At 36.3% G+C, this 16,423-nt stretch overlaps 1 protein-coding gene across 3 annotated transcripts; it reads left to right on the plus strand.

Moving 5' to 3' along the window:
• Positions 1 to 3,178: 3,178 nt before the first annotated feature.
• Positions 3,179 to 8,538, plus strand: LOC109211782 (65-kDa microtubule-associated protein 3). Of its 3 annotated transcripts, XM_019375358.1 has the most exons (14): positions 3,179 to 3,364; positions 4,187 to 4,274; positions 4,385 to 4,591; positions 4,698 to 4,940; positions 5,366 to 5,575; positions 5,655 to 5,810; positions 5,956 to 6,115; positions 6,320 to 6,471; positions 6,554 to 6,641; positions 6,942 to 7,015; positions 7,156 to 7,230; positions 7,311 to 7,557; positions 7,720 to 8,060; positions 8,136 to 8,538. In XM_019375358.1, exons 2-14 carry the CDS (start codon positions 4,203 to 4,205, stop codon positions 8,352 to 8,354), a joined length of 2,244 nt encoding a protein of 747 aa, XP_019230903.1. In that variant the 5' UTR covers positions 3,179 to 3,364; positions 4,187 to 4,202; the 3' UTR covers positions 8,355 to 8,538. The 3 variants fall into 3 exon arrangements, with proteins under 3 accessions (XP_019230903.1, XP_019230902.1, XP_019230901.1); XM_019375357.1 differs by having other exon boundaries at positions 3,179 to 3,369; positions 7,720 to 8,538; XM_019375356.1 differs by having other exon boundaries at positions 7,720 to 8,538.
• Positions 8,539 to 16,423: the final 7,885 nt, after the last annotated feature.

Below are 16,423 nucleotides of genomic sequence, written 5' to 3' on the forward strand. Positions count from 1 at the left end.
TCTTTTGTTATTTCTGAAATTCTGTTTTATCTGCTTCCCCATAAGCATGTTTCCCCCTCCCAGCATTAATTGCTTACTTTCCGCTATTATTTTGTTGTACTTGTATATATATATATATATCTGCACAGGTTTATCTGGTAGTCTGGTCTAGCCTCGTCACTACTTCGTCGGGGTTAGGCTAGGCACTTACCAGCACATGGGGTCGGTTGTGCTGATGCTACACTCTGTGCATCTTTTTGCACAGATCACAGCGCCGGAGCAGTAGCTTTTGGACAGCAGCAGGAGCGTTGGGAGTTGACTTCAGTCCAGAGATTCCGAGGTTGCCTTGTTGACGTCCGCATGGCCCGGAGTCTCTTCTATCCTTATTTCGTTTGTTGTTCGTTTGTTGTCCTTGTACCGGAACAAACAGTATTGTATTTTATTCAGACTCTGTTTTTAGTATTATATAGACGTTCGTGAGTTAGTGACTCCAGTCTTGGGTAGAGGTTGTATTGGAATTTCCGCACTTGTTTTCAGTTCATTTATGTTTAAGACTTCCGCTTTTATATTAATTGTCTCGTTGTCTCAATATTGTCGATGTTTGCCTAAGAATGTATATAGTTAATTGGCTTGCCTAGATCCTATTAGTAGGCGCCATCACGACTCCTGAGGGTGGGAAATCCGGGTCGTGACAATCACAAAATCAGTCAATATTAACAAAAAAAAGTTGTTTCTTTTTTCTTCTTGAAAAATATTTGTTTGAAGAGTCAATTTGCATAAATAGACATCAAACAAATAACAAAACGTTGGCTATACAATTGCTATCATTAATTTCAATTTAGCACATTCAAGGAATTGAAGGGTTTAAGCTGAAACCCCTTCATTTAGCTGTAGTTAAGCCAATATTGCAAGGGTATAATATTTTTTTCGTTGAAGAATATTAGTTTTAAATCATTAGATTATGTGAAAGATTTTTTTTTCAAACTCAACAAGAGATAAATTAGTTTCTAGTTGATAGTTTCTATAGCGACTTTTAAGTGTAACAAAGAGTATATATAAAGAAAAAATTGGTATGACATGAAATATTTTTTTTTAAATGTAAACAACTTATTTCGAAAAAACTCTTTCCTTTTTTTTAATTCAAAGATAATAAAAATATAAGATATTTTTGAACATTTATAGAGAGTTTTAAAATTATTATAATAGAAGTTATATCATGGATAAACTCAAAAAACCGAAATCTTATGGAATATTTACATAATATCCGGCCATATTTATTGTTTACTTTTTATAGCTAATATAAATAGATGATATACTGACAGTACGCGGTTATACACATATTATGTATGAATTATACATAATTACACATCATTCAATTTTTTAATTTAAGTGGTCGGGTGAGCACCTATTTAGGCTGATTAGATAAAGCCAAAAGAAAAATATGAAATAATTTCAACCAAAGACTAAAAATATAATTAAAGTTCATATGTAGACAATTTTTATTAAAACTCATCCTTTTATAGTGAAATAAATTAATTTTTTATAACAACAGAAATAATGACATAAAAAATAAGATAAAAGAAAATAAATATTGAGAAAAATGTTAGAAAGATCTAAAAACGAGAAATAAAAGATGACAACAAATTTCTTCTTATGTTTCATCTTTGTTGAGTATAAAAATTTTGAAAGTTAATCTCATCGATTTCAAATATTTTTTTTCAACTCAAATACATAGATTATAAGATAAGGATATCTTAGAATATTTTTTTTTAATTTACATTATGTGTCGTTTTTAAAAAATTACTATTACTAACAAACTGATATGATATTCGAATTTGAATTGGAATGCAATTTGAGTAGTTTGCATTGAGGTTAAGCCAAGTATGGTGTCGAAAATAAACTACTTGACAATTTTAAGACAATATATGCAATGTTTTATAATAATAATCAACTAATTTAACATTTAATGATTCAAAGAACAAAATTTTTGTATATATAGGGTATTAAAAATTCAAATTCTGGGGCTAGAGATATCGATAAACTTAAAGTGGAGTCATACTGAAATAAATCCGGCCAAAGAATCATTTAAATTTTTAGATAGCCGATTAAAATAAATTTTAAATTAAGGATAATATCTTCACTTGCATCATTATAAAGATAATCATTATTATAATATATATTTATATATATAAAGTTTTAGAAATTGAAATATCAAAATAGAAATATTTTTGAAAGATAAAATCATACCAAATAAGAGTTCAAGTCGTAGTATAAGAGTCACATCATAATCAAAAAATCGTTTATATCGTGTCAGCCTTTGTGCTTTGCCATAAATATGAGTTATTATTTCACTTTGTGGCTATTTTTAGGTTCCAATGACACCTATGAGAATAGTGCAAAAATAAAATTATCACTACGAGAATTGAGAAAATGTTAGTCTTTTTTCATGTAGTGTTTCTTAATTAATATCTGACGATTATCTATAATTATTTAGAATGTTTAAATGTTAAGGTTATTTACATCAAATAACTCAGATATTTAACATGGTTAATGTCAAATATCAAAATGGAGTAAAAAAAATCACTAGCTAAAGAACTTTTTATATTTTTAGATAGCCAACTAAAATGAGTTTTAAATTAAGACTAATATTTTCAATTACATTATTACAAAAATAATTATTATTTAAAAATAATGTTTTAGAAACTGAAATTTTAAGAAAGAAATATTTTTTAAGAGATATCAACACACCAAATAAGAGTACAAGTAGTAGTAAAAGAGTTAAGTGTTATCCAAAGAGTCATTCATTGTCTTAACATTTGATTGTTTTGCCATAAATATGAGTTATTATTTTGCTTCCTGGCTATTTTTAGGATCCAATGACACCGGCAAGAATTGTATCAAAAAAGAAAAATAGAAGAAATGGTTAACTTTTTCATGTAGTTAATATCCAATGATTATCTATATTTACTGAGAAATTGTAAATTTTAATATTATTTACATCAATCCAAATAACTTAAATATTTGACATGATTAATGTTCCCGCATCCGGCGGATACTAATACTAGTAAAAGATTAAAGAAAGAAGAAATAGAATTTAAACGGGAATCAACTTTGAAATTCAAAAAAAAAAACAAAGTCGGGATTTAATGATCAGAGCGCGGTATAAAGATCACAACGCCAAAAAAGGCGCTCTCTCAGCGCATACGTTTTGCTTTACAAAAGCTAACGTCTCCTCCTTTCCCTCCTCCCCCCACTCAAAATTCAAGAATTCAATTCCCAAATTATCAAAACAAGCGTCACACATTATCACTTGGGGGGTCTCTTCCATTTTCACCAAGAGTTCCAGTTTCTAATTTTCTGTTGATTACTGGTGATCAAGATTATAGTAAGGTTTCTTTTCTTCTGTTTCTTTGTATTTTACGTTTTTGTGTTCGGTGGACTCTACGGTGAACTTGGTATTCCGTGCATGTTTTGATTATAAGAAAAAAGTTTGTGAAAGTTTGAAGATTTGTGAGTGGAAGTTAAAGATTTGAAAAAATTCATACCAGAAAAGTTCTTCTCTTTTTCTATTTTCAAGTCAAAAATTTGTTCTCAATTTCACAAGAAAAAGGGATTATCGACAAAATTCCACCCGTTAACAGTAGTTGGTCTTATATTCTTGAAGAGATAATAATTTGTTCATGGAGCAAATAAGTATCAGACAATTTAGTATACCCAATAGGGTTTTAGTTTCAATGGCAATTAACTCGACGTTCTTGTAATTTTACATGTGCATCCATTAGAAGCTTGATCTTTTTCACATTTTGGAACAAAACTATACATGTGCAGTTTCTCTTTTAAAATTTATAATTATAAAATTTAATATTGAGGTGTAGTTGATTGATTGTACAGATAAATTTAGATTGACTATATGCTTTTATTCCTTAACAAAGTAAATATCAAAAATTTATTTGACGGATTCTGTCCGGGAGGTGCTAAAAGATCATCACAACTTTTGTGACAATGAACAAAAGATTGCACATTTAGTTGTTAGGAGTATTAGTACTTGTTTTCATTTTAAGGTTGGAGAGTGCTAAATCAGCAAATACTTCAAATTTCTTTTCTAAATTTACATGAGACTTTCCTATGTAGCTCATCTACATTGAATCGCAGTCCTTTTAGCATCCGATTCTCTTTCTCTGACTAGTTTTCCAAATTCTTTGCCAAGGTGTAAATGCTTCAACATGCATAACCGCCAAAGTGAGAAGCCTTTGCATATGGAAACAACTTGTGGTTCTCTTCTGTCTGAGATGCAGGTTTGCTCCAAAATATGCTCTTCAGTTGTTATATTACGAAACGCAAGACTTTTAATGTATTGTGAAAGTGTTCTCTTTTTTGTATGCTACCTTTTTTTTTTTTGGATCAGAGAATATGGGATGAGATGGGAGAGCCAGAGATCGAAAGAGATAAGATGCTTTTTGAACTCCAACAAGAGTGTTTAGAGATATATAAAAGAAAAGTGAATCAGGCAAGTCGTTCTCGGGCTCAACTGCAGCAAACTGTTGCTAACTCTGAAGCAGAACTTGCAAAGATATGTGCAGCACTAGGAGAACAATCATCATATACTAGGCAGGTTAGAGACAAAACAATAAATCTCTTCTTTGAAGCATTCTGTAAAACATTAGGTCTTTTGCTTGGTTTTGTAGAACCTTTTTAACATTTAGCCTCCTATATAGCAGAGTTCCAGAAGTTTGAATGAAGAGCTTAAGGCCATTAAGCCTAAGTTAGAAGAGATGAAGAAGAGAAAAAGAGAGAGGATAGACCAATTTGCAGCTGTTGTCGATCAGATACAGTGTATCTCGAAAGAGCTCGGTGTACACTTCCAAGGGAATACACAAATGAGTGTCATTGATGAGAATGATTTGTCTGTCAGAAGACTTGAACAAATGCAGAACTATTTGAATGCTTTGCAAAAAGAGAAGGTCTTTTCTATTTCATCTCTTTCCTTGTCTTATAATATTATTTTATTTTGATATCACGATGATATGAGTTGAGCTCAAAGAAAGGTGGGGATTCATATAGCCGACCCAACTTGTTTGGGACTGAGGCATAGTAGTAGTAGTAGTAGTTGTTGTTGTTGTTTATCTCTTCCCTTGTCTTCAACCTCTGCCAGTTTTAGCACTGAGAGTACTGCTTTGAATAAAAAAGTTGCAACAAGTTTCAAGTTCTACAAAAACGAGTATGGTAAAACTGTCACTTCAGAACTGCTTAGAATAGAGAAAAAACAAATGGGAAGTATCATTCCACTTTCATGTTGTAGAGCTTCATACTGTTGGAAATATTCCTCTGCTATAAAGAATTTCAAGAGTTACCATTTGTCTAACAGAATCTCGTATAACATTTTCAGAGTGACCGCCTGAAGCTGGTGCTTGACCACTTGACAACTATCAATTCATTATGTGTGGTGCTTGGGGTTGATTACAAACAAACTATTGCTGAGATTGATCCAACCATGGTCGACTTCAGTGTCTCGAAAAACATAAGCAAAGATATGATCGTTAAGTTGTCCGCAACAATCAGCAGATTGAAAGAGCTCAAGAAACAGAGATTGCTTAGGGTTAGTATAAATGCTTAATTGTTCTAAACCAAGTTGTATATTGATCTCTGCTACTAATGCTGATCTTCTTGTTGCTTAGCTTCAAGATATTGCTACTACCCTCGTAGAGCTGTGGAACTTGATGGATACACCGCTAGAGGAGCAACAACAATTTCATGATTTTACAAGGCACATAGCAGCTTCAGAAAATAAAATAAATGAGCCTAACGTTCTGTCTGTGGACAGTCTTCAACATGTATGCCAAATGATCTCCAATTAATTTATTTTATACTGTTAATTTCTAGCAGAACTAGAATGCTCCCTTGGCTGGTTCTGATGCTTTCATAGCAGTAGATCTATTGCAGTAATGAAATTATTGCGATTCTATACTACTTGTGCAGGCAGAGGCCGAAGCGTCGAGGTTGCAGGAAATGAAATCAACAAAAATGAAAGAGGTTCTTCTGAGAAAGAGGCTGGATTTGGAGGAAATCTGTAGGAAGGCACATATGGTTATTGAGACTCAACATTCAGTTGACTTTTCTGTTGACGCTATAGAATCTGGTAAATGTTTTCTGTCATGAAACGAACATCAAGGTTACACGCAGATACTTCTAACCAAATGAATTTCTAACTGAATCATTTCTGCGGTAATCTCTGGATTATTTGTATGCCTAAAGAAATTGATTTCTTAGGAGAAATGTATTTATGGTTTAATATGCTTGGATGTTTGTTGAATCTCTAAAGTTGTAATGCTATCATTCGTAGGGGCAAATGATCCTTCATATCTGCTTGAGAAACTCGAGGTCCAGATTTCCAAGGTTAAAGAGGAAGCTTGTAGTAGGAGAGATATTCTTGAAAAGGTTGAGAAGTGGTTGGCTGCATGCGACGAGGAGTGCTGGCTGGAGGAATATAACAGGGTTGGATGTTATTCCGGTTTTTTTTTACCTCTTTCGTGTATATTCTGCACCGTACTTCTTTTTCTAATAAGTTTCATTTTAGGATGAAAACCGTTACCATGGTGGAAGAGGTACACATCGTAATCTGAAGCGAGCTGAGAAAGCTCGGGTTCTTGTCAACAAAATCCCTGGTATGGAACCTATTTTCTGTTCCCATATCTCCCGTCATTAAAAAATGATTTTATTCTTATAGAATAATCTTTCTTGCTTTTGATACTCTTCTTTGAGTTAGCGTACTGCATTACATGTGTGCTCTAAGCATACAGATACCAGAAAATAAGAGCACTCATCTGTGTGGTTTCTGAAAATTTGTTATACAAATCAATAATTGGTTATCATAAACAAATCACCGACATTGTTAAATGTCTTCTTAGTGTTCCAATCAAACTTGATCTGTTTGATAAGAAATCTTAACATTGACTTTGTGGCAGCTATGGTAGAGACATTGAGATCGAGAGCTAGTGCTTGGCAGAAAGAAAGGGGACATGAGTTCTTGTATGATGGTGTAAGCACCTAACTCGAATTTGTTAAAGCTTTATTAAGCAAGACTATTCCTGCATCCACATTCTGTAGCTGCCTTACCTTTTGGGAAGTAGGTGATTGCACTCTTCTATTGTTACTTAACCCCTTACTTTCTCTTTCCAGGTAGCACTCCTTTCTATGGTTGAGCAGTATTGTGCTCTACAGCGGGAGAAGGAGCTTGAGCGTCAGAGGCAGAGGGTATGAATTTTCCATTTGATTACACATGAAACAACTGCTGTATGTATTAGTTGTTTATAAGGTTCTTTTTCTTATTCAAGGACCAGAAGAAGCTTCAGGGACAGTTGATGGTGGAGCAAGAAGCACTTTTTGGATCAATACCTAGTCCTTCAAAGAGTGCAAAGAAGAATTTTAGACCATCAATGGGAGGTTTGACCAATAAAAGACTTTCGCTCGGAGGAGCAATGCTTCAAACCCCATATGCTGGTAAAGCTGCAGCATCCTCTCATTCCGGAAGACTGTCTAGCTCGTTGAAACAACAAACTCCCCAAAATTCTCACCAAACTGGTAGGCTTGTGATCTTATTCTCTAGTATATCAAAATTTACTTTCCACAAAAAATTGTAGAATACTAGTTTATATAATTACATGTTTATTGACCTTTTGCGGCTTCTAGGTTGGGCTGCATTATTGATATCTAAATTGTCTAGTTTTAATTTTGTTGTTGCAGGAAGGAGAGATAGTTTCATGGCACCAAAAAGGCAGCAATCCTGCAAGGTATCAAATCCACCTAGAACTGAATCAAAACAGACGATGAAGCCCCTACCAGATCCACGTAGAACTGAATCAACACAGACAAGGAAGCCTTTATCTCCCTTGTCATCTATGTTATCATCAAATGCTAGCACCATTAATATTCAGAATCAGACCTTAAAGAGTGGGGAAGTCAAGGAAACACCGTCTTTGAACAAAACTCCGGTTATGACTCCAACCAAGATTGGCTCTGCTGTTGAAGACAGACTCAAGGAAACATTGTCTTTGAACAGAACTCCAGTTATGACTCCAACCAAGGTTGCCTCTGCTGTTGAAGACAGACTCAAGGAAACAATGTCATCGAACAAAACTCCAGTTATGACTCCAACCAAGATTGCCTCTGCTGTTGAAGGATGTATTACCCCAAAAACAATGTCTATTCCAATGCCAGCAACTCCTTCTACAGTTTCCATCGCAATGCAGACTGCGATGACCCCAGCCGCTCTTCATGTTTCTGGTTGTGCTGATGATATTGAGTACTCATTCGAGGAGAGAAGAGCCGGTTACAATCCATTATCACATACCAAGGTCATTAACAAATGCTTGATTTAGCAGTACTAGTATCAGTATATTTTCTTGGGATGAATTCTTTTCTTTGCATTGTTGCCGGCCATAAATGCATTCTACTCATCTGGTTTTAGGCAATGGTTTTTCCACTTCTTTTTTTTTTGGTTGGTTTCTCTTTAGTCATTTGTATAGTGGTGCAAGATGAGAAATAGTGTTTACTTTGTTTTGATGATTGTGGACTTGTGCTTTTGAATGGACTAAAGTTCTCAGTGAGTCCTCTAATACCAAAGAATATGAGACGTTGCTTTTGCAAGGGTCAAACTTACTTTTGGGAGAATCTTTTGAGGAATAGAATTGAAGTAAGTCGATGTTAACATTTTTTTTTGGTTTTCCACCTGGTGTTTGCATTGGAGCCCGACTATATCGGGATTCGCGCCAGGTAGGGTTCCATTCGGGGGGAAGCGCTTCCTGTAAGAAAAATGAGTAGATAATATTGACTAAGAACAAGAAGGAAAGAACAATTTATAAAAAATACCGTGTCGTGGCAAGCCACTGCCTTGAAAGCGATTTCGGCCCGACTGGGTGCAAATTGTTAAGATCGGTCGCTCCCCAAGGTTCCACAGCACCTCCAAACATGTGCACTCGTGGCTGGAAGTTTAGAATTTGCGCAAAACAGTTGCCCAGAAAGAAGAGAAGATGAAGGTATTTTCTGTAGCTGTTACAGAAATTAAAATATTGTAGGAAGAAAATAATGATTAGCAAGATGAATTATTGGTTAAGAATTGAGTAAATATGATGGCTAATGATCTTCCTATTTATAGGCAATTAGGGAGGTTGCATGTATGACAAGTGTGGAGAGTCTTTTAACACCTGTCTAAATATATTAGTCCACTTGGCTTCAATATTAACAAGTGTACCTAGTCTTCCATGCATGAAGACATATGATAGATTTGCATAGCCATTTGTCAAAGCCATTCAACACTTGGCTTTAAGGCTTCATGCAAGAAGCCACTTGGAAATAGATAGAACACTTGAAAAATAAAAAGACCCATGGCTATTGGTGATTTTTAAAAAATTAATTTTTGACTTTATATTATAAATAATACCAACAATCCCCCACTAATGCAAAGACAAAAATAGAATAATTCTGGGCAAAAGAAGGAACTTGTACTTAAGTGTCAATATCTTTCGATTTGAATTGACACGTAGTGAAATGAGGCAACAACTAACATCCACAAAGTGAAGTACTCTAGAACTGAATGGACATTAGTTGAGACTCCCACAACATATACTATATCCTTAATTTTATGCGAACTCCACGATACTAACTGTCACGACCCAAACCCCGGTCGTGATGGCGCCCAACACCTTGCTAGGCAAGCCCGACCATTTACGCAACCTTAGCCAAATAATCTAAATAAATAGATAAATGTTCACTACCATAATACCAATTTAGTGCGGAAATTCTGATATAATCTCTAACATTCGAAAACCCCAAAATAAAATACTAAATAGCCCACAGAATCTGGTGTCACGAACATGAGCCTCTAATACAGAATATTCACCTAATCACAAATCTGTCTAGGAAAGAAAATGCGAATAAAAGGATAAAGATAGATGGGAGAGATCAAGGCTGCGAACGCCATGCAGCTACCTCGAGACTCCCAGATCGTGCTGCTCAGCTAACAAATCCTCACTCACCCTGTGGTGTACCTGGATCTGCACACAAGGTGCAGGGAGTATTGTGAGTACTTCCAACCCAGAAAGTAATAAACATAAATAAGGGTTGAGAGTAAGAAATCCTGGACAGGCACAGAGTAAGCTATAATTACAACAGCTCAATCTAAATAATATCCACTCAATAAAACAATGAAAACAATTATAGAAATATCACAACAGATAAATAAGTAAATGGCAATCAAGTATGCAATGCAACACATAAACCGGTACCTCCAGTACCCCGCTGCGGCCGTGCAGCCCGCTCCATTTATTTAACGTCGACGGCGCTCACTGGGGGTGTGCAGACTCCGAGAGGGGCCCCTTACGGCCCAAGCGCAATAATAAGTCATCTCGTGGCATCAGACAGGCCCTTGGCCTCATATCAAGATCATTATTATACCACTGCGGCGTGCAGTCCGATCCCATACTCAGTCCAAAATCACATAAGCCTTTCGGCACAATAATATAAAAATATTCAGCCCAAACTTCATTTAAAAATATTACTTTAGTTTCTACTTTTAGAAAAATGGCTGAGTTTACACACAAAACAGTGTTAAATACCGGGACTGAGTTCAATATCTAGAAATATGGTAAGAAACCAGTAAAATAATCCCTAAAGGATTCAACTAGTTGGCACGAAGCCCAATTATTAATCCATTTTTATAAGGATATTACAAATCTACAATCAAATAGGTATCAATTTTATTAAGCGGGACGGACCAAGTCACAATCCCTGACGGTGCTCTACCCCACGCCCGTTATCCGGCGTGCAAGTCACCTCACATAGCACTATGTTGTGCAAATTCGGGGTTTCAAACCCTCAATGCAGCATTTACATTTATTACTAACCTCAAGCTGGCCAAAGTCCTAGCTTGCTATGCCCTTGCCTTTCGAATTCACCTCCTCGTGCGTCGAATCTGACCAAAACCACAACGAATACGTCACAATATGCCAAGGGAATATAACCCAATCGAAAAGACTCGAAAAACATCGAAAATCACGAAGTTGGCAAAACCCGAGCCCCGGGCCCACTTCTCGAAAAATTATAAAATTCACATCACCGGATTCCTTATCTCGCCACGAGTCCATGCATATAAAGAATACCAAAATCGGCGTCCAAATGACCCCTCAAATTCCCCTTTTTGTTCTCTTAGGTTTCAAGCCCTAAATCACCATTTTTGACCTTAATTCCTTGAGTTTGCAGTGTAATTTCATGTATTTGCATGATAAAATTGTGTTCTAAGTCCGAGAATGCTTACCTGATCGAAGTCCTTGAATTTCCTCTTCAAAATCGCTCAAGAACACCCCAAGTCCGAAGTTAAAAATATGTTTATGTAAAATTTCGCGAGGGGATTAAAACCCACTTCTGACCAGGTATTTTACTCTACGCGAACGCGAGGGTCCTCCCGCGTTTGCGATGACCAAATTATCACTCTGCCAAAAATGCCCTTCGCGAACGCGGCTTCATCCACGCGAACGCGAAGGCCTGGGTCCTTCACTTACGCGAACGCGATGGTTCACCAGCTTCTCCTACGCGATCGCGAGGCCCCCTGACGCGAACGCGAAGGCCAAACTCCCTCAAATTTCCTCTACGCGTTCGCGACTCACCCACGCGAACACGATGAACAATATTTTTTTGCAACACCAACAGCTGAAACCTGCAAATTTTAAGTCCAAAAATGGTCCGATTGACCACCCGAAATCACCCCGAGGCCCCCAGGACCTCAACCAAAAGCACCAACACATCCTAAAATATTATTCAAACTTGTTCCAATCTTCAAAACATATCAAACAACGCTAACACCATTAAATCGCATCGAATTCAAGCCTAAGTTTCTTCAAAACTTCCGAAATACGCATTTGATCAAAAACCCAACCATACGACGTCCGAATGACCTGAAATTTTGCACACACATCAAAAATCACATTTCGAAGCTACAGCAACTCTCGAAATTCCATTCCGACCCTCGGATCAAAATCTCACCTATCAACCGGAATTCGCCAAAATACTAATTTCGCCAATTCAAGCCTAATTCTACACTGGACCTCCAAAATCAATTCCGATCGCACTCCTAAGTCACAAATCATCCCCCGAAGCTAACCGAATCACCGGAAATCACATCCGTGCCCTCTAACTCAATAGTCGACATTCGATCGACTTTTCCAACTTAAGCCCTCCTTAAAGAGACTAAGTGTCTCATTTCTTATCAAAACTAATCCAAATCAATTCTAACACACCACATACTGATAACGAAACATGAAGAAGCATAAAATGGGGGAAACGGAGTGGTAACTCATGAGACGACGGGTCGGGTCGTCACACTGACAAAGTGCTTTTATGGTCATGCACATACCTTGGGTCTCATGAGTGCTCTAGAAAGACATCCCAAGTCTTTCATAAAAGGCGACGCACCTTTACACTTACATAGGTGATTCCATCAAGTCTATCTACACATAGACTACCTTAAGGCTATGGAATCATTAAGAGCAAAGTAAGCTCCACCTTATAAAGCACTACCACATGTCATAGGGATAGGAAATGTAGTGCATATTGAGGTCTCATATGGCTTCGTTTGACCACAAACGGGTATCCACCATACTTCCTCAATCCATGGGCTTTAACCCCATCCCCATCGACGTTTCAAGGATAACTCTCCTTGCCAAACCCTTGGTTAAAGGATCCGCCAAATTTCTTTTGGATCTTACATATTCCAAGGAAACAACACCATGTTTCAATAACTGTTTTACCGCGCCATGCCTAATGCGGATATGTCTTCTTTTTCAATTGTACACACTATTTTTGGCAATTCCAATTGTCGCCTGTGAGTCACAATGTAGAGAAACTGGTGAAGCTTGTCTTCCCCGCAAATGCACGTCTGCCAATAAGTTTCTTAACCACTCGGCTTCTTGCCCTGCCAACTGAAGAGCAATGAATTCAAACTCCATAGTAGATCGTGCTATACAAGTCTGTTTTGAAGACTTCTATGAAATAGCACCTGCACCCAAAGTAAACACATAGCCACTAGTAGAGCTGACTTCATCATTGTTAGTAACCCAGTTTGCATCACAGAATTCTTCTAAAACAGCAGGAAATTTATTAAAATGCAAACACCAATCCATAATACCTCTCAAATACCTTAGCAAACGATGAAGAGCAATCTAGTGTTCACTACTAGGGTTGTGAGTATATCTACTCAATCTACTAACAGCAAAATCAATATCAGGTCGTGCATAATTCATGAGAAATATTACACTAGCAATTATCTTAGCATACTCAATTTGAGAAATACTAGATTCCTTATTCTTTTTCAAGTGTATGCTAGGATGATAAGGAGTTCTCACAGGTGCTACATCAAAACAATTGAACCTTTTCAACATTTTCTCAATATAATGAGACTGAGACGATGAAAAACCATCAGAAGTTCTTTTGATTTTAACCCCTAAAATCACATCTGCTTCTCCAAGATCTTTCATTTCAAATTTAGAAGACAAAAAATTCTTAGTCTCATTAATGACATTCACATTAGGGCCAAAGATTAATATGTCATCCACATACAAACATATAATAACACAATCCGATCCTATCATCTTGGAATAAACACAAGTATCAGATGCATTATCAACAAAACCATTAACCACTAATGTGCTATTAAACTTTTCGTACCATTGCTTAGGTGCCTGCTTTAGACCATACAAAGACTTTCTCAATTTGCATACTTTATTCTCATGTCCTTAGATCACAGATCCCTCATATTGAGACATATAGATCTCTTCCTTTAAATCACCATTTAGGAAAGCTGTTTTAACATTCATTTGATGTATCATTAAATTATGAATAGCGGCTAAAGCAACAAGAGTTCTAATAGTCGCTATCTTAGTCACAGGAGAATAAGTATCAAAGTAATCAATGTCTTTCTTTTGGTTAAAACCTCTAATAACAAGTCTGGCCTTATATTTCTCAATTGTACCATCAGATCTCAATTTCTTCTTAAATATCCACTTGCTACTTATGGGTTTACAACCTTTGGGCAAATCAGACAAGTTCCAAGTGTGATTAGAAACTATAGAGTCTAATTCACTTTTAATGGCTTCTTTCCAAAAACTAGCATCTATTAACCTCTCTGCTTCACTGTATATCTTAGGTTCTTCTCCTATTAAATAGATTGACACTAATTCATCACTCAAAACATCAAGATCAATATTTTCAGTCAAGAAAGTAGTAATGAAGTCAAGACCAAAACTACCTTCAATTCTATGCCTCTTACTTCTTCTAAGTTGATTTTCATGCTCATTAGTAGTAACACTAGAAGAAGGCACAATATGCGAATTAACAGACATAGATGTAGAAGCATTATTAGGCACAACACTAGGCACATTATTTTTTAATGGAAAAACATGCTCAAAAAATTCTGCATCTCTAGATTCACAAATAGAACTATCATCAAAGACATAAATCTATATGCAGCACTGTTTTGAGCATAACCAATGAAAATAACATTAAAAGTCTTGGGTCCAACAGTTACTTGTTTAAATCAGGAAGACCAATCTTAGCCAAACACCCCTACTTTCCATAGCCATACGGGGTTTTATTTAACATGTTATGAGGGACTTTATTAGGAACATAGCATGCAGATAAAACAGCTCCCCCCATATATTATCAGATAAACCCGAACTCAAAAGCATAGAATTCATCATTTCCTTAAGGGTTCTATTTTTTCGTTCGGCTACACCATTTTGTTGGGGAGTATAGGTAGCACTAACCTCATGTATAATACCACTTTTTACACAAAAGGCTTCTAGAGTATTAGTACTATATTCACCACCCTTGTCAGACCTGATCCTCTTGATTTTTCTGTCTAATTGATTCTCTACTTCTGCCTTGTATTTCAAAAACATGCTTTCAGCCTCATCTTTTGACTTAAGAAGATATACCTTAGTGTATCTAGAAAAGTCATCTACAAAGGTGATGTAGTATTTCTTTCCACCCTTACTAACGGTGTTCTTGAAATCTGCTAAGTCTGAATGTACTAGTTCAAGCAATTCTGTTTTTCTACTAGTTATATTTTTAAAAGGCTTTTTGGTATGTTTTGCTTCTACACAAACAGGACACTTAGAAAAATTATCAACATTAACTGCAGGAATTAATTCTATTTTTTCTAAGTCTTTTAATAGAAGCAATATTAACATGACCTAGTCTACCATGCCACAAATCAATAGACTCAACAAGATAAACACAATTGAAAGTACTAGCATTATTAGTAACCTCTTGAGCGATGTTCAGTGCAAATAAACCCCCACTAAGGTAACCCTTCACAACAAAGTCTCATCCACGAGAAATAACAACTTTATCATATTCAAAAACAAGTTTACGACCTGCTTTGTTGAGAAGCGCACCGGAAACTAAGTTTCTACGAAGGGAAGGTACATACAGAACATTGTTCAAGGCTAAGGTTTTTCCAGAAGTTAACTTAAGGAGAATTTTTCCTTTACCCATAACTCCAGTTGTAGTGGAGTTATCCATGTAGACACACTCGCCATCACCAGATTCCTCAAAGTCGTGAAACAGCTCATTGTTGGCACAAATGTGCCTTGAAGCGCCTGTGTCCAGTATCCAGTCAGTGTTGTTAGCCACCGTGTTCGACTCAACAACCACAGCAGCAATGACATCACCACCCTCAGTAAGGTTTGCTTGGACTGGAGCTTTTCCTCCAATCTTTGAGCTTTGTCCTTGTCTTTGGTTGCACTGAAAAGCCTTGTGGCCAATTTTGCCGCAGACATAGCAAGGTCCTTTCGATTTTTGAATATGGCCCTCCGGCTTATTGAAGTAATTCTGCTTCTTCACATGTCCTTTCTTCTGGCCTTTCTTCTGTTTCCTTTAAACCTATCTTTCACAATAGTACAAGAAGATTCCACAAGGTTTGGTTTAGAAGAATTAAGAGAGAGAGATTTCATTTTATCCTTAAGTCGTTCAGACTCCTCATCTTTGAGACGATTTGCTTCCTCAGTCCTCATGTGACTGATTAGTTCTTGAAGAGTTAAGTTTTTCCTTTTGTGTTTCAGTTGATACCTGTAATCACTCCAGGAAGGTGGAAACTTTTCAAGCAGAACATTAGCCTGAAGAATCTCACACATCTCCATGCCCTCGTTCAAAACATCAACAGTCAAGTTCTCATACTCGTGAACCTGTTCCATAATTGGCTTATCATCAACCATCTGAAACTTGATCTAATTTCCAACGACATACTTCTTTTTTCCTGCGTCATCAGCACCATATTTCTTCTCCAAACAGTCCTATACGACTTTAGCAGATTTATAACTTATAAACAAATCAAAGAGAGGGTTAGTCATATGGTTAAGCAGATGCCCTCTCACAGTTTTATTATCCTTTTCAAATT

Source organism: Nicotiana attenuata, unplaced genomic scaffold (genome assembly GCF_001879085.1).
Source record: "Nicotiana attenuata strain UT unplaced genomic scaffold, NIATTr2, whole genome shotgun sequence".
NCBI classification, from domain to species: Eukaryota; Viridiplantae; Streptophyta; class Magnoliopsida; order Solanales; family Solanaceae; genus Nicotiana; species Nicotiana attenuata.